The sequence below is a fragment of the Microtus ochrogaster genome, chromosome 22 (genome assembly GCF_000317375.1).
Source record: "Microtus ochrogaster isolate Prairie Vole_2 chromosome 22, MicOch1.0, whole genome shotgun sequence".
Classification (NCBI taxonomy): Eukaryota; Metazoa; Chordata; class Mammalia; order Rodentia; family Cricetidae; genus Microtus; species Microtus ochrogaster.
The window spans coordinates 2,791,647-2,819,286 of NC_022023.1; the positions used below are offsets into that span (position 1 = coordinate 2,791,647).

General features: G+C 47.4%; 1 protein-coding gene across 1 annotated transcript in view; it reads right to left on the reverse strand.

Annotated features, from left to right (window-relative positions):
* Gab2 (GRB2 associated binding protein 2) overlaps window positions 1–27,640 on the reverse strand; it is a 41,200-nt gene that overhangs the window by 6,681 nt on the left and 6,879 nt on the right. The window contains exons 2-5 of the mRNA XM_005357557.2: window positions 7,980–8,223; window positions 2,898–3,469; window positions 1,809–1,876; window positions 599–863 (exon numbers count right to left, since the gene is read on the reverse strand). Coding sequence (XP_005357614.1) covers window positions 599–863; window positions 1,809–1,876; window positions 2,898–3,469; window positions 7,980–8,223 — 1,149 coding nt within the window. The remainder of the gene's footprint in view (window positions 1–598; window positions 864–1,808; window positions 1,877–2,897; window positions 3,470–7,979; window positions 8,224–27,640) is intronic.

Below are 27,640 nucleotides of genomic sequence, written 5' to 3' on the forward strand. Positions count from 1 at the left end.
CAAGGGATTTGGTTTCAGGACTCCGTGGCTACCACAGTCCAGATACTCAAGTCCATATCTTCACATTCTCTACAGCTCGAGTCCTTTCCATTGTATCTACCGTAGGCAGACTCTCAGGATCTAGAATGGACTCGTGGATATGACAACAGATTCTCCCCAGGATTGTGATTTTATATAAAATCAATTGTATCCAGAACAGAGACAGTCACAGTAACAGCTACTGCTGATTTTAGACAGTTAAAAAGTTACAAAGATCACACTGAAGAAAAGTAAGTGGCACAATAAACCTCAGTGTCCAAGTAGGCTAGACCCCTGGGCAGCATCTCTGCCCAACTTCCTACTCTTCCCTTTGAGTCCCTGCTGCTCAGCTAGGGCCAGCAGAAATTTAGTTTGGATATTTTCCTGACCTCCATGCCGGTCATGGGTCTGCTGCTACAGCACACCTGTGGTAGACCATGTGCCACACCCTAGATGCTTTCCTTTGATCCTTTGAAACAAATCCCAAGTCTGAGTCTGTATTGTCTGCAAACAGCCACACCCACTACGTCCCGTAGATGCCTAGTCTCTTTAAGACACAGAATGGGGGAAAGAGGCTCACCTTTCCGGTCGGGCTTGAGGTTGCGATTGACTGGGGGTGGCTGGATCTCACTTCCTCGGCTGGGGCCTCGATGGATAGGAAGGGCAGTGGATGGGTAGCCAAGTGGGTCAAAGTGATGGGGCCCTGGGCTCATGGGGATGTAGACACTTTGGGAATTGTCCCCTGCTCGTTCCATAGCCAGCAGGGTAGAAGAACCTGGGTTCATGGGCACGTAGTTGTCATCAGAGCTGGTACTGTCTGATCTACCCACGATAGTCTTCCCTGGCTGGAAAAAAAAAAAACCCAGGAAAAGACCTGTTTGTAAATAGTGAAAAGAAGGTGAGACTCTGTACAAGCTGAGCTGTTCCAATTTGTTGGTTGACTACCTGTTGAAGCTACACTGGAGACCTTGCGAAGACCAAATAAGGAGAGTGGGAACTGAGGCGAGCTGAGCTCTGCAAGCTCCTTCTTGCCTTCATGACCTCTTAGGAGCCATCTATAATTTCCGATAAGATTTAAGTACAAAACTCTATGGCTACTCAAGCCTATGGCTCGTGGCTAGGAATATCCAAGTTACAGACGCCTAGCTAGTTCAGGCCAGAAATAGCTCAGGATTCACCACAGGTAAGTCAGTGTAGACCCGGGCTCATCCTGGACGCATAGGTCACAGCAGGTTGCAGGTAGAGCAGTCCCCAGACCTGTGTACACAGTGCAGCAGGCCTACCGGCAGCCATCCTCTAACTCGCCCCATCCTGCGACAGAGCACATCTGCCCGCACTGATCTTCCTCCTTGGCTTTGCAGCGGGTTAAGCCCTGATCGGCTTGCTTCCAACCTAGACAGGTTTGGTCAACCCATTCCAGAGGCAGCCTGGGATCCTCACGGAAGCTGCTATCACTTCTGCTATGTCCCTACTCGGCATGCCAGCAGGCGAGCAGGGCTGTCGCCTCAGAGGAAGGACCCTCTACTTTGGCACATGCCTGCGCCATTGCGTTCCAGGTGTGTCTCAGGATCAGATGAGAGTACCATTCTCATTTGCCAGTAGACACCTCCCTAGGATGTTGGACTTTGACAAGTAGGCAGATCCTGAGGGAATTACCATTGTTCTTTGGGTGATGTGCTTTTAGTTACATGGGGTGTGGCTGCTTCTCTACCCTGACTGACCCCAGGGGCCCTGATCAAATCCCACCCCCACCCCCCCACCCCCGGGAAAGGGTGAACATGATCACTCACAGATTCGGCAGACCAGCTGGCGCTCTCCCCACTTCGGGTTGGGTACTCATAGGTCTCACAGGAAGAAGCTGTGAGGAAGGAAGGAAGATGGTTATACTCACACTGTCCCCCATGTTGACTCCCCTGTCCAGTGTGGCCAGTCTCTTGATGTTCCCAGAGGTGCTGCTGGGCCTTCAAGGGACAGGGTGTTGCTTGCCACTCACCCCTCTTGCTCTCAGATCTGTGGCAGTGGGGTGCCTGCAGAGAGGGCCTCCTGACTTCAGCCCTGGGTTCTCCTACTTCCTACACCTCTGGGAATATGTTAGTAATGGCACCGAGACTAACTACACGTCAGTTTTCTTTTCCCAGTGAGTGGGGTCTGAAAGGCAGGGGCACACGTGTATGTGATACAGCCCCACAGTACAGGGTGACTGCTCAGATAGCCCGACCGACTGCCGAGCTCTAAGGTGCCGCTGTGCAGACTCCAGAGAGAGCTCACTGAACAGAGGGCATATGCAGCATTAGAATTCACCTGGGACAAGCGAGGATAGAACTTAGGGGTTCAGGTCAAAGTTCAGACTGTAACCAGAGCTGTTGGTATAGCATGAAAATACCCTGAAGGTAATTTCGTATTATTTTCTGTGAGTCCACATAGGTTTGCTAGTCCTTTAAATTTGTTTTTACATTTTTTTTATTTACTTATTAGTATACAGGGTTCTTCCTGTACATATCCCTGCAGGCCAGAAGAGGGCACCAGATCTCATTACAGATGGTTGTGAGCCACCATGTGGTTGCTGGGAATTGAACTCAGAACCTCTGGAAGAACAGTCAGTGCTCTTAACCTCTGAGTCATCTCTCCAGCCCCTGTTTTTACATTTTTGACTTAGTTTTAAATAGTTTTATCTGAGCCTCCAAAATATCCCTAAGGCAGAGTGTGCTTCCCTTCTTCCGAGGTGGGGTCATGTGGTCAGCTGGGCAGAGGATTAACTGCTAAGGGGACCACATGGACGCTGCCTTAGGTTGAGCTTGGCTTAGGGGTGACCAAGGGTTCACCATACAAGCCTTGGCCACCTCCCCGGCCCTCTGTTCTCAGCCAGGGATTGCACTGACCTCGGTGGAGTCGGCTGTTGTCCATTGCGGGGAGGGTATTGCGCCTGGGGATGGTAGCAGCTACGGATCTGCTATTTTCGCCGATGGGAGGTCTTTGCTGAGGGCTGCCCCATCGAGGTGTTTCTGACTGACTAGGCTTGGGGGGCCGGGGTGGGGGAGCTATGGCTGAGTCTCCAGGAGTGGCTACCGTCATGGCGTTGTGGTTCTTGTCCAGTGTGAATGTTCTAGGAATCTGGTAGGCTGAGAGGGGGGTGGTGGGAACATCCATATTGTCCACTAGGAGGTCTCCAAACTCGCGGCACAGGGTGTTGCTGGGGGTCTTGAAGGTGTACACATCTTCATCTGTCTCGGACCCTGTGAGGCTGCCCTTGGTGTGGCTGTGTGAAGCCAGGCTACGGGGGAGGTCATAAGTACTGTCTTTGAATTCTGTGTTGTGTCGGCTTGGCTTGGGGAGGCTGTAGAAGCCGTGGACTTGACCGCTGACTCCGTTGATACAGTGTCCATTGCCCTGGGCAATTTTTTGCACGGCCGTATCACTCTTCTGCCGGGTGCCCTGAGAGAAGCTGGCACTCCTAAAAGAGGGAAAAGGGGCAGTGAGAAGGGTGCAGGGGATGCTCTGAGCATGTTCAGCTGGTTGGCGTGGGTATCCTGAGGCGTCAGACCGATCCGAGGTTGACCTAGTTCCTACCACGTATTAACGCGTGATCTTGAGACTCTTCTTTTGGCATCTCCAACACAGTGATTAAAACCATACTATGAAGATTATTTAGGAAGTCAGCTCTGGTATCTAGCATGTATATGCTCCAGCAATGTTAATCTTTGCGAACCTCCTGACTCCTGTGACTGTCCTTGGCAGGTAACAGGGTCATTCCTGCGCCCCAGAGATAGATACAACTAAACCAGTCGTTTGAATGACCACAGAACACACACAAGGACAAAAGCAAGGAGACAGTGGCAGGTTGTTGGAGACAGCAAGTAATTTACTCTAGGTAAAATGGGTTCTATTTGGGAGCTCTATTCAGGATAGAAACTGGTATTGTTTTTATTATTTTAAATGATGGTTGAGGGAAATAAAGGAATGGCGAAGAGGGCATCGATGTCAGGTCCTGGCATTGCTACTGCCACACCCTGTGACCATCCATCGTCAAGGCGTTCTCCCTGTGTGACCGAGGAGGTCTTGGTGACGTCTGAGGGGCTACCTGGATCAGAGGCTCTGAGCTTCCCGTTTCCCAAGAGTATGGTTAAACTGGGTTCTACATAAGTGCTTTGAAGGGTGAGGTTTGAACAGCAGGGAGCTTTTCTCTCTCTCTCTGATGATCCTTTCGAGGATGTCATCTTGGTTGGGGTGGGGGAGAAAAGGGATCGACCCCTTCAGCAGTAATTCTCTGTCTTTTGTGGACCAGAGGTTGCTTAGGAACCTAATAATCCACCCTGGGAGCTCTTATCAGGATAAGGTGCAGGAACACCCTCAGACCTGTGCGTTCTCAGGGGTCATTGGTGGGTCATTTGATTTCCCTTAGCGCTGCTACTGCAGACTGGCGACAGGTGTGGTCACCAGGTGGTGGTAGAAAGAATAAAGATGAAGAAAAACCAGGTGTGTGGGCCAGGTCCCTCTCTCCCTCTCCTCTCTCTCTCCTCTTCCCCCTCTCTCTTCTCTCTCTCCTCTCTCTTCTCTCTCTCCTCTCTCTTCTCTCTCTCCTCTCTCTTCTCTCTCTTCTTCTTTCTCCTCTATCTTCTCTCTCTCCTCTCTCTCATTTCTATCTTCTCTTCCCCCTCTCTTGCCTCTCTTCTCTCTCTCTCTCTCCTCTCTCCTGTCTATTTTCTCTCTCCTCTCTCTTCTATCTTCTCTCCTCTATCTTCTCTTCTCCTTCTCTCTCCTCTTTCTTCTCTCTCTTCTCCCCCTCTATCTCTTCTCTCTCTCCTGTCTTCTCTCTCCTATCTCTCTCTTCTCTCTCTCCTTTCTATCTTCTGTCTTCTCTCTCCTCTCTCTCTCTTCCCTCTATCTTCTCTCTCCTATCTCTCTCTTCTCTCTCTCCTTTCTATCTCCTCTCTCTCTCCCCCCCCCCTTCTCGGGCTGGAGGAAGCATGCAGAAGGTAAGGCAGACAGACACCGCGTGATCTCACTCATATGGAATCCAAATCACTTATTGCACAGAAGCAGGGTCATCACCATTATACACAATAAAGTCACGCAATGGCAGCTGTCAATGTAAAAGGTTCAGTTAGTTTGGTTCAGCTCTATAAAAATCTGGTAGTCCAGGGAGACTTCCAGCAGTGGCAGAGCATCACAGGCGTCCTGCAGTAACAACGGACACATTCCAGAATGGACTGGTCCCCTTCCTGCCTTGACTCTCCAGTCTTGGGAAGCCAGAATCAAGGAGTTACCCATCCTGATCTATCAGGATTTTATGTCATCCAGGACCCTCTGGTCACCTGCATCCCTTCTGTCATCAGTACAGCCTTAGTGACTTAGGGCTGCACCCCAGCCTTTAGGTTTATTTCTGTCTTATGCTCTAGAGTGTCCTCATCAAATTTACTGTAGACACTAGACCCTCACTGCCCCTGCCTCCCAAGTGCTGGGGTTATATAGCAAGTGCCACCATGCCCTGCTGACCTTTTCTTCTTTTGGTCTACCATATTGAAATCTTCGTTCCTTCATGATTTTATCCCTGCCCAAGACAGGGCTTTTCTGTGTAGCCTTGGTTTTCCTGGCACTAGTTCTGTAGATCAGACAGGCCTAGAATTCACAGAGATCCCCCTGCCTCTGCCTCCCACATGCTGGAATTAAATTAAAGGCATGTACCATCCAGCTTAGTTTTATTTTTTTTTTTCAATTTTTATTTCTAGAGTGCTGAAGATTAAACCAGGGCCTTGTAAATGTTAGGTGGACATTCCACTCTGAGCTACGCTCCTGGCCAAAACCTTTCTCTTTAGACACCATTAAGTTATGTTCCAGGTTTCCTCAGCCTCAGAATCCTCCTTCACAGAACTACTCCCTCGTTTCCAAACACAGCCCCTTGCCTATACTCCAGCCCTGGCCTCGTGACTCTCAGGAATGGTGTCTAACATAACAGAATCATTCCCTTTACAAAAGCAGAGTTGGTTCCCAGCTCCCATTTCCTTCTGCTGCTGCCACAGCCCCGGAACTTGCTTTGTAGCTCAGGCTCTGCTCTAGTGTATTTGCATCTTTTTTTTATCCTTAGTTAGTCTATCTACCTAAAAGACTTAATTTTATTTAGCTTTTCAAAAACCCAATTTACTGATCGCCTGTGGCTTTTCTCTTTTAGTTTATATTACAGGCCTGGTGGGAATGACTCCATAGGTTTTTGTGTTTCATATTTGGTCCCCAAACGGTGATTCTATTTTGGAAGAGTATGGGTTCTACAGGGAGGAATTAAGTGGAGAGGGGGGCAGACCTTGAGTGTCGTAAAATGGGTTGAGAGGCAAATAACAAGTTACACCATCTGCTTCCGCAGCTGAGGACAGAGCTGCCCACTGCCATGCCTTCCCTGCCATCATGGACTGTAGCCTTAGAACTTTTGTAGAGCTTTGGGATTTCACTGTTTACGTGTAAGACGCCGTCTGTCATTGTGAGTTGCAGTCCTAGAGGCACAGTGTGGCATGGCTTATGCTCTCGGTGGAACTGGAATTCCTAAAACGGCCCTCAGGGTTTCTACACTGCTCCTGAAGCTCACTGTTCCCACTCTAGTACAAACCATTGATCACAGCATTTAGAGCCCTTTAAGACTATCTCCCAAATCTGTGTGTATTTTAGTCTGTTCCTATATTCCTATTTTTCTTAGTGATGGGTCCACATTTTTACAGCTGCTTCTCCTCAAGTCTAGGCCTTTATAACCACCACAATGTGTGCGTGTGCGTGTGTGTGCGTGCATGCAGGTAACTCCCACAGCACAGGTGTGGAGGTCAGAGAACAACCACTGCAAGCTGGTTCCCCCCTGCCACCTTGTGGGATCTGGGGACTGAAATCACAAAGTCAGGCCTGTGTGCAAGTGACTCTACCCACTGACCCATCTTGCTGCTTCTTTGCCTTAGTTTTAAAAACGGGAATTATGCCTTACTAAATTAATTCAGGAACATGACTTGTAATCTGGATATGGTGGCAACTGAGAACTTATTTTGGCAAAGCTCTGCACTTGTTTCTTCTAACAGTGAGAATAAAGCTCTTAAGAATAGGTATAGCTCTGTGCCGAGAATGTGTCCCAGAATGTTCTAAGATGATGGATACATTTCTGTTCCTGCTGTCTAGTCGGAGTCACATGGCACCTGAGGTATAGCTGGCTTTGACTATGTCACCGTGGCAGGCAGGATAAGATACCTCTTATGTTGTCTACTAGGGTGTCTCTAGAGAGTTAAACTGAAGAGGGAGGACTCAGCCTAAACCTGTGCTTAAGGGGAACCTTTCCCTGGGATGGGATGGGATCCTGGAGTGAATCGAACAGAGAGAGAGAGGGCTGAGTGTCAGTATTTATCTCTGCATCCTAATTTGGATGCAGTCAAACCAGTTGTTCCATGCTCTTGTCAGTGTGAGCCAGAGCAGACCCTTCCTCCTCTAAGTTGCTTCTTACCAGGAGAAAAGTAATAATTGCAGACATAACAGAGCAATTGAATTTTAAAATTTCTCTCACTTAGCTAATGTAAGGTTACACGGACATGTCTGAGCAGTAGTTGCTATCAGGAGCAGCACCACCCTAGAGCGGAGAAACAAGGAGTTGCCCAGCAGTGTTTACCAGCTGAGCTCTTAAAGCCACCAAGAAATTTGATTGTTACATTGTTACACTGTAGTTCTGAAGCTTTATTCCCTGATGCTTCCTCTTTTGAGACAGGGTTTCTCTGTGTAGCCCTGGCTGTCCTTGAACTCACAACTATCCTCCTGCCTCTGCTCCTGTGTGCTGGGATTGAAGGTGGGTGCCACCATCACCCTGATTCCTTAATGCTTCTTATACCCAAATCATTGCTAATAATAAGATAGTGATGTTTTACTTCTTTGTCTTTAAAGCTGAAACCCAGGGACTGAGGAGTAACAGGACCTGAGTGACCACGAATCCCCCTGTTGTCTCCTACCTCGCGTTCTCCGTCCTCCGGCTGATGCACTGGTGTAGGTAGAGATACTCCTGAGGCGCACTGGTGGACAAGGCTGGCTGGATATGGCTCGACACGGGGGGCTCGAACGTGAACAGAGTGGGTTGGCTGGAGTGGGAAGGGGCGGAGGACTTCCTTTCTCGGAGCAGGTGCTGGCTGGAGCTGCTGAACTCAGCTGGAGAGGAGCGGGGACCGTGGCCGGCTGAAGAAAGGTTTCTCAGGGAGTCTGTGGAAAGAAGAGCGAGCTCTGTGAGTGAAAGAAGGAAGGGAGCCGGGCGGTGGTGGCGCACGTCTTTGACCCAGCACTTGGAAGGCAGAGGCAGGCAGATCTCTGTGAGTTTGAGGCTAGCCTGGTCTACAGAGCGAGTTCCAGAAAACCAGAGCTACACAGAGAAACCCTGTCCCCCAAACAACCACCAAAACCTGAAGAAACAAATGAAGTAAGTAAGTCAAGGCTTCTAGAATGGAGGCATGTAAGGCATGGCGGGTTCCTGCTGTTACCATCCCCTGGAAGCTTCTGGCTCTGCTGAAGGACACATTGCTTACTTCAGACTCACTGACTCAGTCCAGAATCTTTGCCTTTCTGCGATGAAGCACAAACACATCCCAGCTGCCCTTCAGACTAGACCCTGCTCGTCCGGGTGCTCTTCGGTTTCTCTCCTAGGACAACTTGGTTCTCTGTTCCCTACTTTTCTTGTCCACTGGTCCTTCTTTGTTTCTTCTTATCTCAAGCTCTCCTCTGTTAGATTGGGAAGGAAGTGAGGTATTTGAGGACAGAAAAAGGCTTAGAGTACTACAACCTGAGCTCAGAGCCTTATTCATGGGCTGGTTCTTTAAGCTTGGCCCTCGTTTCCTAGTCTGACCTACTTCCTACTCTCTCTCCACACACAAGCAAAGCAGATGGAAGCATCCTCGGTCTCTGAGCATAGTGGCTTTTTCTTCTGTGATTCTTTGTTTTCCTTACACTGCTCCTTCGTCCTGGGTTTCATCTCTACACTCCTAGCAAACTGATATGAAGACCTCAAGATCCCATGCAGATGCTACATTCCCACAAAACCTTGAACGCTTTTTTTTCTTTCTTTCTGGGTGCTGACAGGTTCCAGGGCACACTCCCTTCAGATCTCTGGTCACTGTGCTCTCTTGCTCTTGGTTTCTGAGAAGTGTGTCAGTGAGGTTATTGCTTATACAGTCCCAGCATTTACCTACATCAACCGTTCTTAGTCCGTGGTTATATAAGAAAAACCTTTGCTATTTAAAAATTCCAACAGTAAAACTCATGTTCTTAAGAAATACGGAATAAAGGTATAAATACGCTCAGGTGACACGCTAGCTAGGGAGGACCGTTTTGGGGATGATGGCTTTCTAAGTTATCCAGATCCTATCGGAGGAGACCGGTTCTTTGGCTACTCTCTCTTCTGACCTATTTCAAGCTGCACTGTCCGCATGGCCCAGGGCAGGGTCATTGGTGCATTAGTGCTAATCACTCTCTGGACACCCCCCACTTCCCCATACAGTCAGGGCAGAGGAGAGAAAGCCAGTGAGCCTCTAGGGGAAAACTGCTCCACAAGAGCCATATTGATCTCTAAAATGAATTCCTATAACTGGTCTCCTAGTGACCTGGATGATGTTAACAGAATCAATGCATCTGTTACTCCGTTAGGTTTGCGCAATGAACTCTCTAATGTGGGATGAGAGACGGTTTGTCCCAGGCACAGAGTAGTCGTGGCACGGGGGAGGAACACAGCTGTTCTGCTGAGAAGACAGGGGAGGGATAAGAAGAAGCCCCCCGATAAGGTTCTGCACTCTCAGCTGACTATCTGGCTTCCTCTTGCTCTGTCTACATCTGCATTCCTCACGACCCAGTTCTAAACCGTCCTGAGATGGGATGGCAGCTCTCACACTTCATCTCCAGCCCGGGTCGTCCTGGCTCCCTCCTGTACAACCCCCTACCTGCTGGGCTCTCCTTCGTATGTCCTGTCAGCTGCTTGAGATGAGCAACCTAAGCCAGTCTCCTCCCAGTGCTTCCTGTCTCAGGGAAACACACCAACGCCTTCTCCATCAGTCAGTCAGCCAAGCCATCAGCTTGTCGTCTGTGACTCTGCCCTGCGTCCCCGCCACCGTGTCAGCCTGGCACTGCTCCACTCTGCGATGGTGGCTTCTCCTTATTTGTTCAACTGTATTTCTTACTGATGCTTCTTGTACTCCAGAGTATTTCCAGGAACATGCCAGTCTCCCCCCTCATCACTGGGCTCCTTCTGCATTAGACTGAAACTCAGTGAAGCCAGAGATTCCAACCCTTTCCTAACAGCTGTGGCCTTGGGTCATGCCTCCTGAATCACGTGACTTAATATTTGTTGGCCAAACAAATAAGACACAAAGGATAATAAAGTGCTACGTCTTCAGTAACAGTTACTGATTTCTCTTTGCCTTCGGAATAAAGGTGCCTCGGTGTGACAATGAAGGGTATTTTGTAATAACCTGTATACTTTATCTTGTCGCCCAGTGCCTCCCTCATTCCTGCAGTGCACAAATAAAGGGACCGAGCATCTTTGCCCCGCAGCCCTCTGCCTTCAGCGCGGACTAGAGTCAGTCTGGGACTCAGTGTGTTCATTTGCCTCTCAGAGTCACAGGGAACTGGAAGATATCGACAAGCTCTCTTACCTCGATTTACTTCTCTTACTCATTTAATTATGTTTGTGTTGGGGGCTGGGTATGTATACGCCACAGGACATATGTGTCTACATAGTGAGACAGAAACGGAACAGAACACGATAAAACATCTCTGAATTATGTGGCTATCTCCTGGGAGCTGGCTTTCCTTCTACCGTGTGGATGCTGGGGTGGGGTGGGGTGGAGTGGTGGAATCAGGCTGTCAGACTTGGCATCAGGTGCCTTTACCTGCTCAACCTTGTCACGGGCCTGGGACAGTCTTGACAGTGGGGTATATATAATCTCATATGTTCCAATTGTTTCTGTATCTCCAGCACTGTAACTGCCTGGGTGCATTCAATACATACAAATAAAATTATTGAATGAGTGTAGTGAGTAAGTAAAAAGATTTTCCCTAGCACACAAATCCAGATATGTCTGTTCCTTGTGGTGAAGATCTGTACTTTATGCATTAATAAGATGAAGCGGGAGCTGGGATGAGCTGGGTCCTCTGTGAGACCACTGGCGTTTCTATGTAGCTCTAGTCTGTATATCTAGACAAGCTCTGTTAAAGCTGGCTCACACCAACCCTGCAACTTCAAAAGAGCTCTGCCTGGCCTGACATTGTAGTTCATACCTGTAACAGCCCTACAGAGTCCTGGGCAGAGGAAGTACGCAAGTCTGAGGGAAGCCTGCACTACGTGAGTTTCAGTGAGATCCTGTCTTCAATACAAAACAAAGCATCAATAAGAGATCTCTGCCCTGGGGTTGGGGAGATGGCTCGGGGGTTAAGAGCACTTGCTGTCCTAGTCGAGGACAACAGGACAGTTGGCTCACAACTGTCTCTGGCTTCTGTTTCAGGGGATCTGACACCTTTGTCTGGTCTCCTTGGGCATCAAGCACTCGCAGTATACCCATAAATTTGTCCCCATATGTCCCCAACTATATTCTAAATATTTGTCCTTTATACTCATGGATAAGTGTAGTCCCGATCCCTCATCAAGGAAATTTCTCTTTGCCACAGATGGAGACTATCATAGAAAACCACAGCCAATCAGAATGCAGAGTTGTGGAGCCTGGTTTCAAGGGCTAGAAGTACAATACAAACTCTGCACCCAAGGCATAGGGATCACTGCAGAAGAGGGGGTGGAGAGATTGTAAGAGCCAAAGGAACAGGGAGTTTGTCGCGAAATTATCTCCTAGGGATGTCAGAATCTACATTTATTAAGTCTCGACAACATGCTTGTCTAAACAGGAGCTGAACAAGAAAAACAATAGGCATGCTAACATGGATAGGGTGTGGGCAGAGCCAGGAAGGCTTCAAACCTACACAAAGAACCACAGGGAACTGAGGAATGCTAGAGCCAGAGAAGTCTTCCACAGGGAAGAGCACACCAATTGCTTATCCAATACCAAATGGCCTTTGAAAACATAAAGGCGTCATTCAGACTGAGAAGGTTATATTTATGTATTTAGGAATCAAGATAAATAAATAAACAATGAAAAAAAGAGATCAAGGATTTGAAAGAGAGCAAGGAGGATGACATGGGGGGAATTTGAAGGAAGAAAAAAGAAGGGAGAGATGACAGAACTATGTTATAATCTCAAAAAGAAGACAACAAAGCATGCACGTGCACGCACACACACACCAACATCCAACAACATACCAACACCCCTATAACATGACCTCAAAAAAAATCAATCGAATGAATCCCACGTTTCATATAAGGTCTTGCTTGCTTTAGGAATAATAATAATAATGATAATAATAATTAATAAAAGCTGAATCCAGCTTACTGGAATAAGGTGTCCTCATTCTGGACACAGAAGGCCCAGTATCCCTGGAGCCCTTTGCAAACGGAAAGCAGCCTGTGCACCATTCAGGGTGTGTTGGGGGATGCTGTCCTCACTTTCCCCGTGTCGGCTACAGGCAGTGTATCAACCAGCTTGGGCTCTGTGCTGCTCTGCTTTGTTCCTTTTAAGCAGCAATGGTCTTCAGTAATTGGAGTGTGTTTTTCATGCATGTTCTAGATAGGGCTTAGTAGTGCTATGACTTATGACTCCATAAGCACTCAGGGTCCTAGATTATAATAAAAAAAATTCAAAATTAGGGGCTGGAGAGATGGCTCAGAGGTTAAGAGCACCGGCTGCTCTAATAGAGGTCCTAAGTTCAATTCCCAACATCCACATAGTGGCTCACAACCATCTGTAATGAGATCTGGTGCCCTCTTCTGGTGTGTGGGCAAACATGCAGGGAGAGCACTGGGTTGTAGGAGAAAGGCTGCTTGTTTGTCCCTAGCCTCTTAGCCCCAGAATAATAATCACACAGAAACTGTATCAATTAAATCACTGCTTGGCCCATTAGCTCTAGTTTCTTATTGGCTAACTCTTACACCTTATTTTAACTCATCTCCACTAATCTGTGCATCACCATGAGGTCGTGGCCTACGAGCAAAGTTTCAGCACGTCTGTCTCTGGCAGTGGCTTCATGTTGTCTCCCTGACTCAGCTCTTCTTTCTCCCAGCATTCAGTTTAGTTTTTCCTGCCTACTTTTGTTTTGCCCTGCTCTGCTGTAGGTTCAACTCAAAGCAGTTCTGTATTAATCAGTGGTTTTCACAGCATACGGGGGGGGGGGGGGAATCCCACATCACCGGGTACATAATCTTTTTTTTTAAATCAAAATTATATCCAAATACTTGACAGCACAAACTCTCCATGGGATGACATATCTAACAGAAAAGGATGCACCAAGTAAACAACTGAGAGGTTGGATTCCTTTTGTAACTGTGCTTCTGCTTTGCTATTTAACTCTTAGCAAGTAGGCTGCTTGCCTTTGATGGACCTTACCCACCTCAGCTGTGGAAAGTTACAAGCACCACACACCCTACCACTAAGTATTGAGGGTTGCCAAAAGGATAGAGAACTGAAACCCCCCCCCAAATGTCATACATGCATGTTTCTGACAGCACTATTGAAATCACCCACAATGGAGCTGGAGAGACGGCTCAGCCGTTAAGACCATGGACTGCTCTTGCGGAGGATCCTAGCGCCAACACTGTGACTCAAACCACCTGTAACTCCAGTTCCAGGGGCTCCAGCCATCTTCTGACCCTCACAGGCACCAGGTGCACACACGGTGCACACATTTCCATGTCATGTAAGAATAAGTGAAACGTAAGGAGAAACAGCCCAACCTGCCCACCGACTAATGAGTGGCTGAATAAAACGCAGCAGTCCCCAAAGTGGAGTCACAGACGTATGCATGAGTGAAATACTGACGCGCAGCGTTCTGACGAACCCTCGGGACTTTGTAAAGGAAGCCAGTTAGAAGAGATGGAGACCATACAGTGTAACTTCTGTGCAGGGTTTGGAAACCCAGACAAATCCCCAGACAGAGAAAGCAGGCGCAATGAATGCTTAAGACTGAGCAGGGTGGGGGTGGGGCAGTCAAAAGGGAGCGTGACCACTAAGGACTATGAGGTTACTTGGGAACAATGAAATATTTAAAAATTAAGACTGCGGAGAGGGCTGCACATCCGTATAAACACACTCAAACCTGCTGGACTGTATATGTGATAGGCGAATTTAATGGTATGTGAAATAAATCTCATTAAAGATTTAGACATACCGGGCTGGAGAGATAGCTCAGTGGTTAAGAGCATTGCCTGCTCTTCCAAAGGTCCTGAGTTCAATTCCCAGCAACCACATGGTGGCTCACAACCATCTGTAATGAGGTCTGGCGCCCTCTTCTGGCTTTCAGGCATACGGACAGAATATTGTATACATAATAAATAAATAAATATTTAAAAAAAAAAAAGATTTAGACATACAGTTTGATAATTTCCCAACAAGCTAAATATACCTATCCCCTCCTAAAAGACCCAGTAGGCTCACATGTACGTATATGTCCTAGATAAATAAAAAAATTTTGTCTGTAAAATGAACTTATACAGAAATATGTTCAGGGCCACTGAGACAGCTCAGTGTGTATGCTGGCTACCTGAGCATCATAGCCAGGATCAAACTTTACCTATCGCTGTAGCCCAAAATATCACTTACTAGATTGTCATGATGATTGAATAACCTGCATGCTTCAGATGGGTTATAAAAGGCCATACATGTCTGGGCACGGCGACACGTACCCTGGGATCCCAGGGTTCAAGGTCATGCTTTACTAGGCAGTGAGCTTGAGGCCAGTCTGGGAAACACAGTGAGATTGTGTCTCAAACATCAGAACAAAACAACAGAAAACCAAACAAACGACACACACACACACACACACATACAAATCCCTAGCAAACTCTTAAGTGTGGACAGAGATCAACAGCATCTAATCATATGTTCCTGCCAGGCATAGAAGTTCGTGTCTACATTCCCAGCATTTGGGAGACGGAGGCAGGAAAAATGACTGTGAAGTCAAGGCTGGCCTGGGTTATGTAGTGGATTCTAGGTTGGTCAAGGATACATAATGAGACCCTGTCTCAGAAAAAGGTGGGGAGGAAGTCACAGCGGCACACCCTTTTAACCCAGACACTAAGGAGGTAGAGGCAGAAAAATCACGATGTGTTTGATGTCGCCCTGATTTACACAGCAAGTCCCAGGCCGGCCAGGATTGCATACTGAGACCCTGCCTCAAGACACAAGGTTCATCCGACCTTTATTTTTTTCCTTATTTCCCTTTCTGAAGTGAAAACTGAGTATGCGGTAGACACCAGTCCTCACGAAAGTGGTACATACTTGACTAAGAGACCTTGCCCCTTTTCCATTTTCGTCACCCCGTGCCCCCTCCTCTACTCCCCTTCACCCCCGTAATTACAGCAGGGCAATACGACTTGGAGACCCGAGCGAGCTGAAAAATCCTTTCCAGACAGTGACCTTCACGTCTGGACAGCAGTCAGTTCACTCAGACCCCAAGTCTGGTTCCGCAGGCATCAGACTGAGGTCACGCCCCAGTTTGGAGCTATGTGGCTGTTGTTGTCAGAGTCGAGGTCAGAGTGTGAAGCAGACCATGCACAGATATAAAACGTTTGCAGCGTTTGTTTTTATTGCCTGGAACCTTTGGAGAGAAGAAACTGTGGCACAGATAAAGGGAAAACGTGAGAGAGCGTGTGTCTGGGATGCTCTCGGTATGAGACGGACACGCTGTTGCGGTGATGTGTCCTGGGTCGCTAGGAAGGTCAGCTGCACGGAGAGAAGGGAGGTTTCCAGACTCCTGGCCTGGCTTCTATCTCTAAGTCTAGACTAAAGATAACGGCTGCAAATGTCTCGGCCGGTTTGTTTTCTTTTAAGCAGGGTTTTATTTTTTCCTTTTCTTCCTGGCTTCTTTTTACGGCTCTACAGAATCACTCCCCTTCCTTTCCACAACCACCCCTGGGAAGGCTGCCCAGCATGCAAGCACTCCTCCCACCGCCCTGCAAAACTGTAGTGCAGGAAAGCTCAGAGGGTGTCAGGGGAGGAGCTCTGCCCAGGCCGGGCCAGCCATCAACAGGCTGGTGATAACGGAGGCAGGAAAGGAGACCTGGCAGGGGTTTCTGGAAAAGATGACTGGCCGTATAACCACCGGTTCCCTTATCTGAATGCCCTTGTTATCTCTGTTCCTTCTCTCTAAACAATCCGCATCCCTAAAAGTCTCAGTGGGTCTCGGTATCCAGACCCAGGGAGACCAAAATACTCTGCTAACTCTGAGCTCCATGGCTTGGGCGTGGAAGGATTCGAGATCATCTTGTAGGAAGCATTTGGCACATCCCTTCTTACCGGGAGACTTCAAGAGGGATGAGCTGGATGTATGGATGGCAGCTACCCTAGATGCTCCCTGGGGAACTACTGAGAACAGAGAGCCAACAGCATCTACAAATGAAAACTACCATTTACCCAGCACTTACTAAATACTCCTCGTCACCCTGTGAGGACGAGCTCTTCCTGCTTCCTGCAAGGACATGGGTTTGGTTCTCAGCACCACACTGGGCAGCCTACAATGGTGCATAATTCCAGTGCCAGGGTGATTTGACACCTCTGCCTATTCAAGCACTTGTAGTCATGTTCCTACACACGCGTGCCCAAGCCGCAGAGCTCAGAAAGTTCAATGAAGGAACAAACGCCTCCAAACCTTTCCTCTGTATCACTGAAATTATAAACCTAATTCCCAAGCAGCAGGATCCAAGTCCTCAAATCTAAACTCTGAAATCACTTCGCTTTTGCTCTGGGCAAAACATTTAATGTTGTTACACGAGGCCTCACATCCCTCATGGTCACGTCAAATGCTGAGGAGTCTCCGCAGAGTTCTCTGAGAGGAAGAGGCACTAGCGTGTTTGCGTCGTTGTGTTTTCAGTGCTGAGGATCAAACCCAGGGCCTGATACACGCACTACTGATCAGCGGCACCACCCAGTCGATAAAAAGCAGTAACTTAATTCTCAATATACCGTTAGTTTTTATTTCAAGAAGCGGGTTGGTAGAGGGGAGCTTCTAAAGGTCTGGCAAGAGATAACGGTCAATGGAAGAGTTTTAAAGACAGAACAGTAGAGGATCCCAAGAGCGGATGTTCCTCTAATAAAGCTCACTAGAAAAACAGACAGGTCAAGAGGGAAGGGAGAGGCTGGGTCGACAGTTCCAGGCCATTTGAACTCATAACCACAAGCTCAAAATAAATTATTGACAAAGGCATAATTCTCATAGTCTTTCCATACATACCATAACTAGGGAGAAATTGCTAACCATAAGGACAAATAGACAAAAAGGCTATTTGAATAGACAACCTTATCCGGTGGCAACAGCAGATTCCCTGGAGCCCAGTTCATTTACCACTGTCTGTCCTCCCCAAAGCTTTCATCAACGATGGCCCAGGGAAGGGAAACTGCTGGTCCAAGGCTCTCCGGTGAGATCAGACATGAACCGTGGAGCTGGAGTTCAAATCTCTTGGTCTAAGAACGAGGCGGTATTCTCTAGAGCGTGGGAGTCTATAAGGAGTCTTGAGATCTGACCACCAGAACGCTGGCTGGCTGGAGGGTTGTTTTGTTCTGGGTTTATAATGTTTTGCAGTAAGTAAACATCTGTTAGATCAAACTTAAAGACCACTATAAATAATTCTCCACGTTCAAAAATATGTCTTCTAGTGTCTACAGTCGTCATAAAGCAGAGGAAGTCGAAAGAGGTGGCGGAGACGGCATGAGAGCCCGGGAGACCTTCCCCTGAGTGCCGCTCTCTCACCCCCTCTGTGGAAGAATCCGAGAAAGAACATCTCAGCGCTGGGGGCAGCCAAGTCAGAACATCCTGACCTTGGCGCATACGATCCTGAGGTATGTATTAGCGGAAATTGATTCCGGGGAATGCACAGAGGAAAGGCAGAGAGTGGCTGTAGCTTAGCGCTGTGGCTCTTGGTTACTTGTCCTTAGAGGACTCTTTGCCCCAGAATAGCCCCCTTAGAGACAGAAATGCCTTCCATCAGGCCTCTAGCCAGGATCAATCATGCCTTAGTTTCGCCTCGGGTTGTAGTTGGGAATTCACAAACCTGCCACATAAAACAAGACTACAAGTCAGGATCCTGATCACTGTTTCTCTAACGATGCTTCTCACAGTGTTCCAGGCCTAGCAAAAGCCTGGGTTTCGATAAGAAATCCGTCCAGTCAGGATTTTTCCCTCCCTGGCATCAGCAGAATGAATGAGCGGCCCCAGGTTCCAAATTCTCTCGGTCTGGAAGAAGCTGTTCCCACGGTGTGACATTTGCTGGGCTGTGTATGCTTCTGGCTTTGGACAATGAGTCTGTATTTAGCCAGGTGCTGTCCTGCTCATTCGCGAGTGATCAGGTCAGCAAGCGCTCTTGTTGCCTTACCAAGCATACCCACCTTTCTCCTCTTCCTTTATTGGGAACTTGGGCTGGTTAGGGGTCCCTGTTGAAAGGTAGTCCCCTCAAAGTGTTTGCTCATAGTTGAAATAAAGCTGGTTTGGGGGTAGGGCGGGGAGAAAGTGCAGGGCGTGGAACCCAAGGCCACACATGTTTGCAACCCCTGGAATGAAACACTCTTGTCATTGTGTATGAGTCATGAGCAGCCGCCATAGGGACTACAGGAGCAATCTCAGGCCAGTCTCAAGGGGTGGATCTTGTCCTTGATTCACGAGCTCCTGCCGCAGAAGCAAAGTGCTCATCTATATTCATGGGAGTACTTCTATCCTCCTCCTAAGGAACCCTGGGGACCCATTAGCATTCCCGGGGGGATCAGTCCATCCAGTGGGTACCATAAGTTCAGATTTTAGGGATGCATTTGAACCTTGAAAACTTTCCATGAAAATATATATATAAAACATTAACAATAAATACTTAAAGCTAGCCAGCTTTGTCAGGTGGAGATTTTGTTCCTTTCTCAGTGACTCTCACTAAGACGGCACTGGTGTAAACTCCAGAACTGTGGGAGCCCACTGAGAATCATTCGCCGTGGGATTAATTGAACAATAGCTTAAACTGATCAGTTTGGATGTGATGCTGGGAGTCTAAGAGCTCTAGCTTCCCCTAGGGAACAAGGAGACACACAAAAGCATCTGAAGGGAAACACTGGCTTCAGGAGAGGCACTGTGATGTTGGGGAAGGAACTTGAGGTTTGGAGCCTGGATCCTGGTGTGCTTGCAAGGAAGCTGAGTGAGGCCAGAAGCCCTTGGCTTGCACAGTTTGTAAAGACTGCTAAACTTTTCCAGGAAGAAACACCGTGGTCCCAGGGAACTCCTGCAACTCATAAACACTTTCAGTAATGTAGCAGGATACAGGATTAACAACAACAACAACAACAAAATCAGTAGCCTTCCTTTACACAGATGATAAATGGGCTGAGTAAGAAATCAGAGAAACATCACCCTTCACAATAGCCACAAATAGCATAAAATATCTCAGAGTAACTCTAGCCAAGCCAGTGAAAGACCTGTATGAAAAGAACTTTAAATCTTTGAAGAAAAAAACTGAAGAAGACACCAGAAAATGGAAAGATTTCCCATGCTCTGAGGTAGGTAGAACTAACATAGTAAAAATGGCAATCTTACCAAAAACAATCTACAGATTCAATGCAATGCCCAGCAAAATTCTTCACAAACCTCAAAAGAATAATACTCAATTTCATATGGAAAAGCAAAAAAAAAAAGATAGCTAGAACAATTCTGTACAATAAAGGAACTTCTGGAGGCATCACCATCACTGACTTCAAACTCTACTACAGAGCTACAGCAATGAAAACAGCCTGGTATTGGCATAAAAACAGACAGGAGGACCAATGGAACCAAATCAAAGACCCAGATATCAATCTACACACCTATGAACACCTGATTTTTGACAAAGAAGCAAAACATATAAAATGGAGAAAAGGAAGCATATTCAACAATGGTGCTGGCATAACTGGATATCCACATGTAGAAGAATGAAAATAGACCCACATTTATTACCATGCACAAAACTCAAGTGCAAATGGGTCAAAGACCTCAACATAAAGCCAGTCACACTGAACCTCATAGAAGAGAAAGTGGGAAGTACACTTGAACGCATTGGCACAGGAGATCACTTCCTAAGTATGACCCTAGTAACACAGACACTGAAAGAAACAATTAACAAATGGGACCTCCTGAAACTGAAAAGCTTCTGTAAAGCAAAGGACACGGTCAACAAGACAAAACAGCAGCCTACAGAATGGGAAAAGATCTTCACTAATCCCACATCAGACAGAGGGCTGATCTCCAAAATATACAAAGAACTCAAGAAATTGGACACCAAAAGATCACATAATCCAATAAAAAAAAATGGAGTACAGACCTAAACAGAGAACTCTCAACAGAGGAATCTAAAATGGCTGAAATACATTTAAGGTAATGTTCAACATCCTTAGTCATCAGAGAAATGCAAATCAAAACAACTCTGAGATTCCATCTTACACCGGTAAGAATGGCCAAGATCAGAAACCCTGATGACAACTCATGCTGGAGAGGATGAGGGGCAGAGGGAACACTCCTGCATTGCTGGTGGGAGTACAAGCTGGTACAGTCACTTTGGAAATCAGTGATTTCTCAGAAAATTAGGAAACAACCTACCTCAAGACCCAGCAATACCACTCTTGGTATTTACCCAAAGGATGCTCAATCGTACCACAAGGACTTGTGCTCAACTATGTTCACAGCAGCATTGTTTGTCATAGCCAGAACCGGGAAACAACCTAAATGTCCCTTGACTGGAGAATGGATAAGGAAAATTTAGTACATTTACACAATGGAGTATTACACAGCAGAAAAAAAATCTTAAATTTTGCAGGAAAATGAATGGAGCTACCTATTTTGAGTGAGGTAACCCAGACCCAGAAAGATAAATATGATATGTACTCATTCATAAGTGGCTTTTAGACATAAAGCAAACAAAATCAACCTACAAGTCTCAGTTCCAGCCTCTTATGAATAACATTAGAATTTCTTTTTAAAAAACGTATATATGGGTGTTGCCTGCATGTATGTATATGCACCACATGCATGTCTGGAGATCAGAACACGGTGTCAGAACCCCTGGAACTGGAGTTATAGATGGGTGTGAGCTTCCATGTGGGTGCTGGGAATTGAACTCAGGACCTCTGAAAGAGCAGCCAGTGCTCTTGACTACTGAACCATCTCTCCAGCCCTAAAGTTTAAATTTTCCATGCTTCTTTCCTATTTCAACAATGCATTTCTGAAAACAACATTTGGAAATGAGTTAGGAGTTTTAAAACAAAGTAGATTAAATGACAGTTTTCAAAGTTATAGCCCAACACTGCAGCTAAATAATTTTTTTTTGGGTTTTTCGAGACAGGGTTTCTCTGTGGCTTTGGAGCCTGTCCTGGCACTAGCTCTGTAGACCAGGCTGGTCTCGAACTCACAGAGATCCACCTGCCTCTGCCTCCCAAGTGCTGGGATTAAAGGCGTGCACCACCATCGCCCGGCTGCAGCTAAATAATTTAAGAGAACTGTATCAAAATATCTATCTCTATTAGTAACCACATGGTGCATAATATTGAAGCTAAATTCAAAAACATAATTTAAAGAATTAAATTTTAATTTGCTCAACTGATAGTATGTAACCTTGCTAATAAGGATGCAGAGCCATCAAGAAGGGTCCAAGCCAAGCACTTGAAAAGATGAGGCAGTCAATCTGAGCTCAAGACTAGCCTCTGGTACACGTTTCTCAAACCCAAACTATGAAAAGGCTCACAAAGGAAGTCTGGCTGAGAGAATAAAAAAGCAGGTTCTCCATGGCAGAGGCTGGATGAGTAAACAGAACAGAAACAGAGGCAGCACTTAACACTGTGGGCCGCAGTGGTCAAGAGGAAGAGGAAACAGGTTCAGGGGAAGCAGAAGCAGATTTTCTTCAGAAATTCAGGTAGACACCACTGGAAACCCAGACACCTTCCAGTGGGCAGCGAGGCTTTGGGCAATGACTTAATGTCTGGGAAGACGCTGCTCTATGAGAATGACATTAAAAACAGGACAGGTTCATCCTAGGTTAGACTGAAGAGTGCAGGGCTCATCCTAACTGGAGCAGAGGGACAGCCCAGGGGACGGAGGCTCCCCCAGAGCACGGATGTCATGCTGGAGTGGTGTGTGCACGCAATGAACTTGATGGTGCAGTCAGAGGTCTGGGCGTGACTGCAGAAGCCGAGGTGGGGACTGGGTCCTCGTGACACTTAGTGGGGCCCACTAAAGCACTGTTTCCAAATGTCCCATCCTATTGATGAGTTAGAGCACAGCCTGCTCTTCCTCTCTGTGCCTTTAGAAATGGCCATTTAAAAATTTAAAAATGGGTCTGCCACTTTATGTATTTATTTGCTTGTTTTGATTTCCTAATTGCTCTTTTTGTACTTATTTTGTTTTTACAGCCTGCCCACAGTTTCAGTTCCTTCGTCTCCTGAAAGTATCCCCCCCCCCCTTCTATTCCTCTGCTCTTCGGAAAAAGCAGCCTCCCATGGCTATCAATCAGCCACGGTATATCAAGTTGGGGCTCCACCCCCCCCCCCATTTTTTTTTGAGACAGGGTTTCTCTGTGTTGTCCTGGAACTCACTCTTTAGACCAGGCTGTCCTTGAACTCACAGAGATCTGCCTGCCTCTGCCTGAGTGCTGGGGTTAAAGGTGTGCACCACCACCACCCAGCTGGGGTGCCATTTTTTACTGGTGTCAGCTATGGGGAAAGCACCATCTAGTAGGACTGTGATTTTATGTGCACACAAGAGAGCGTGTTGCACGCGTGTGAGCACGGAGAGGCTCTGGATAAAGAAGCCTGACAGTCTGACCATGCTTGGCTTCATAAAATCAACTCTGTCTTTCTCTTGGTGTTTTCCATTTTGTTGCTGACCGATAAAAAGTTTTCGTAGCTTAGTCCTGGCCTAAAGGTCAGTGCTCTCCGGTCTCCACCACAGGCAGTATTTTCATACCTTGTTTTAGCCTTTGCAGGAGAGCGAGGGAGAAGAACACCCAGGTCCTGCTTCACTTGTAAGCCTTTGACCCTCTCTGCTGAAACCTTCACATCGACCCTATTCTCCCTTTTCAGGTATTGTGTTCCGTGCAGGACTGGATTAAAAAGCAATGCTTAAAATAGTGCTTTAAATGACTTCTAGTTTACCGCTGAAGGCCGCAAGATCTGTGCATCGAATCAATAACAAAACTGAAATCTCCTGGTGTAGATCCTGGAGATGTGACCACACCATAGGCCCTGTGGCATCCAGAATCCCCAGAATAACTATCTATAACTGGATGTTTAACCAGCCTCAAGACTGTCAAGGATTCAAGAAGACAGCTTAATACAAATGCCACTTACCACTTGATACAAAAATCTAGTTCTATCTCTGGTCCAAAATGAAAGTTAGACAGAACTTTGGAATCTACTCTGACAATTCAACCATCATTACTGCCGTCCTTCACTTGAGAGAATCACAAGTCCTCTATGAATAGCAACAAGGGGGTGTGGGAGCAGGGAATCTCAAGTTATAGTTGGGAGCTATCCAAAGCTGCTGGGGTGGGAATTTGGGACCAGACTGCTGCTACCTCTCAGTCTGTGGGTTTTGGCAGGTAACACTAGACTTAATCTATGCTGGCTGCTAGGGGGTGAGGGGGAACGTCTCGTATAAATAGACAGAGCAGGAAGAAGGATCAAGGTTTTGAATGGAGAAAGGGGTCATGTTTTTCCCAGTCACCTTTTCCTCCTCCAGAGTCTGGACTTCCTTGAAGGTCACGGCTGGGGCCTGTTCCAGGACAATGCAGTAAGTTCTATGAAGATTTGTGGAGTTTATATTCATCTCAAGACCTGTTCTTGGGGCTGACTAGACCCAGTTGTAAACAAAAAAATAAGCCAAAGACTTACAAAGGAGATGTGCTACTTTAGAAGGACTCAGAATAACAGTTTCCAGAAAAGACACAGGGATCCCAGATCAGGCTGAAAACTGGTCTGGATGTTTATTTTCCTCATTGTCTCAGTGGAAAAAAAAGAAATGGGTGGGTGATTGAGACCGCAGCCTCCACCTCTGGGCTGGGGCCTGGGTCAGTCCCCACCCTGTTCTTTGCTTTGCTCCTCAGCAGCTGGTTGCAGTCTGGGAGATGCTGTCTCTCACCTCCCACACTGGTTCTCAGTTTCCAGAAGGGTCCCCAGAGAAGCTGGGAGTCTGAGCTCAGAGAAACAAAACAGAAAAGAGAAGGTCTCCCAGGGATGAGGGAAGGAAGACTTCTTCTCTCCCCACCCTATTCCACGCCCAGCTCGCCACACTCCCACCCACTTTTAGTACCGGGTGGCGGGGGAGGACACGGTAGTCAGAGACATTTGTGGGGACAGTGGCTCTCCCAGGGCTCTCTGCTGTCCAGCAGGGTCTAGAGAGGGGCAAGCTGTTTGAAGACCCCTCAGTTTGAAGACATTTGTCTGCAGGATGCTGTCTATTTTCCCAAATCATTTTTATGAGTTTTGTCTGACTCCGGATGGAATCCAAGACTTGAAATACCCTGCTAGGTAGTTGGGAAACTCAAGGATTACTAGAGGTTTAAATATTTATAAAACATTTCTGGGGACAGTCTCATCAATTTTATAGTAGAGAAAGGCTGGAGGAGGAGATAAAAAGCAGCTGAAACTCTGGGGATTTCATCCCCAGAATTAGGCTAACGACTGCCACAGAACTCCTGCCAGGAGTAAAGAAGAGAAAAGCTAATCCCGTGGAGAGGATATGGAGGAGCTTTGGCCTTATTTCAAAATCTTTACCAGTTACAAAATGGGGCTTTGGTGACCTAAACTCTCCGAGCTCAAATTCATTCATAGTGGCTTGCTGGCTACGCAGACAGAGAACGTTGGTCTGCTAATTTAGCTGTCAGAGGCTGTTAATGTGTAACAGCGCTGCACTGGCAGAGTCATCCGCTCCCAGTGACTTAGAAACGCCCTGCTGCTCCTCCTTCTGGCTGGCTACTTTGTAACTTAGAAGCGGCTATGCTATACCTGTCGGTGAAGAGATTAGAAATGAGAAGGAGTTAGCAAACGCAGCCTGAGGATGCCTCAAAGCCCTGGAGCTCACCCCCAGCACCTCTACTTTCAGGCCAGGCTGCTCAATGATCCTAAAGCTCCCTGACCCCGCTCGTGCAATCGGAATAATCGGAATAGCGCTGGTTGCGCCCCCCCCCCCCCCACTTCACTTTGTTTCAAGTGAGACTACGGAAGGTTTGCTGACAGGAACGCTCTCTAAAAATGGTAGATACTAAGTCACACTGTTTATCTTGCTCCATAGATAGAGAAAACATCTTACTTGCCGTCTTCGTCCTCATTGTATGAAAAGCAGCACTTGGCAGCTACTGTCCCTACTGTTTCCTGTATCATCTGGGGTAACCCTTCCCAACAACCCTGGGAGGCTTCATTTCCATTTTCTAGATGATAAAACCTTAAGAGGTGAAGTTATGTATTTGACGTCAAACAGCAAATACACCGAAGCCCTGGGTTCCAGCCAGACTCCGTAGTGGCTCTGTGGGTCCTGGACAGCAACTGAGGAGGGAGGGAGGGAGGGAGGGAGGGAGGGAATACAGGACTCAAAGGGGTGAGGGCTTTCTTTCCTAACACTGGCAGATTTCTCAGCACATGAATAATTCATCCAAGCTTTCTGCTGAACGCTGGTTCTTTTTGTCTGTGGTACATCTGGTCAGGGACAGCTGCCCATGAACGGCCACCAGCGTGAGGACCCAGCCGAGTCTACTAGTAAACAAAGCTCAGAGTGGTTATCTGCTTCCTTATGTCAAGTTTTGAAGGTAAATTTGATTCATAGAGGGAAGGGGATTTTAATTTTGTATATACACACACAAAACAAAAATGGACCCTACATGCAATATGAAATCTTTCTGGCATGTATTCTTTTCTTCCTGGAGTATTCTCCCGGATTTTCTTTTGAGAGGCGCTCTTTGTCGGGCTGATCTCTCCCCCAGCCTATGTGAAAACTCAGAGTCAGCTCCACTGCTGGTCCGGCTTGATCACTCAGGCTCTATGCTAGACGTTTTTGGCTGGAGAATGTGAGGAACTGCAGGGTAGCAGTAGAAATAAGAATCTGGGGGTGGCACGAAAGTTGAAGAAAGAAAAGGACAGACTCCATCTGCTAGAGAAGCTCTTCCAGATGAACGAGAAAACCAGAAGCGCTCAGTGGATCCCATTACAGCCCTTGAGGGAAGGGGGCAGACAAAGGAAAAGGGGTGTCTGCCTGAAGAAGGCGCCCACGCGAGGGATTTGTACAGGGTCAGGCAGCAAGCAGATGACCCCTCGTGGGGTACAGTGTGCCCAGTCCTGGGGAACCACGCAGAGGGAGCGCAGCCAGAGATCTGCGGTTTGCCTGACAGCTCACAGAGAAGCAGAAACACTCTCAAGAAGGAGACGAAGTTGGGGCTCAGGCAACCCTTGCTCACCCAGTCCCAGAGAGAGGATCGGAACCAGACATCCTTCCCTCAGCCTACAGGCACGCCGATGAAATTGGTCACTGGACTGAAGCCCTGGAAGTCATTACAGAGATTATGGGAATGATTTGAGGTATAAGGAGCAACACCTGAGCCAACTGTGGGACCGGCATGGCGGGGTCAGTAGGGCCTGCAATCTTACACAACGCCAATGGGGGAAAAGCTGTCTAGTTCTACCAGATACTCCTATTCCAGGAGTTCAGGAGCAAAGAGATGGACTATCCTTTATAATGTGGAGTCAACCCTAGCTTAAACGTGAATCCTGGATGGGTCACTTTCTAGCTGTGTGACCGTGGGTCGAGATTATTACTACCTAAAAAGATAACTGTTAATTTTTAGTAGGGATTTATTTAAAGTCTCTATGTTCAGAGCATCTGTGGCAGCAATTATTTCATTTTATGGCCGCTGAAGGGGAGGTTGAGGCAGCTCAGGGTGCTCTATACCTAAGGTGGGTGTTGATGCCAGGACACAGGTCCCAGCAGGAGAGCAGGGACTGCCACTGGTTGGGCAGCTCACTGCACTGAGCCCAGGTCCGGAGTGGGTGGGCAGAAAGAGTCTTTAAGTGCTGTCAATCTGAAAGCGCTACCTGGTAAGGAGAAATTACACAGCGTCCTTATTTGTAATCGGAGGTGGATGTGGTGGCGCACAGCTGTCATCCAACCACTTGGGAGGCTGAGGCAGGAAGGGCCGTGAGTTCAAGGCTACCCTGGTTTACAAAGCAAGATCACACGAGAGGAAGATAGGAAAAGAGGGAGGAAAAATGAAAGGGAGCATGAGGGAGAAAGAGAGAGGAAGGCGGGGAGGGGAACACGAGAAAGGAAGACAACAGAAGCAAAGAGATTGGATGATACAGGGTGGATCACATTAGAAGAAGTTATGCCGCTAGGGTGATATTGCTTCCCCCTGAGAACCACAGTTTATTTGACAAAGACTCAGCACCAAGCATAAAAAACCTTGGGTCAAAGCCGGGCGATGGTGGCACACGCCTTTAATCCCAGCACTTGGGAGGCAGAGGCAGGCGGATCTCTGTGAGTTCGAGACCAGCCTGGT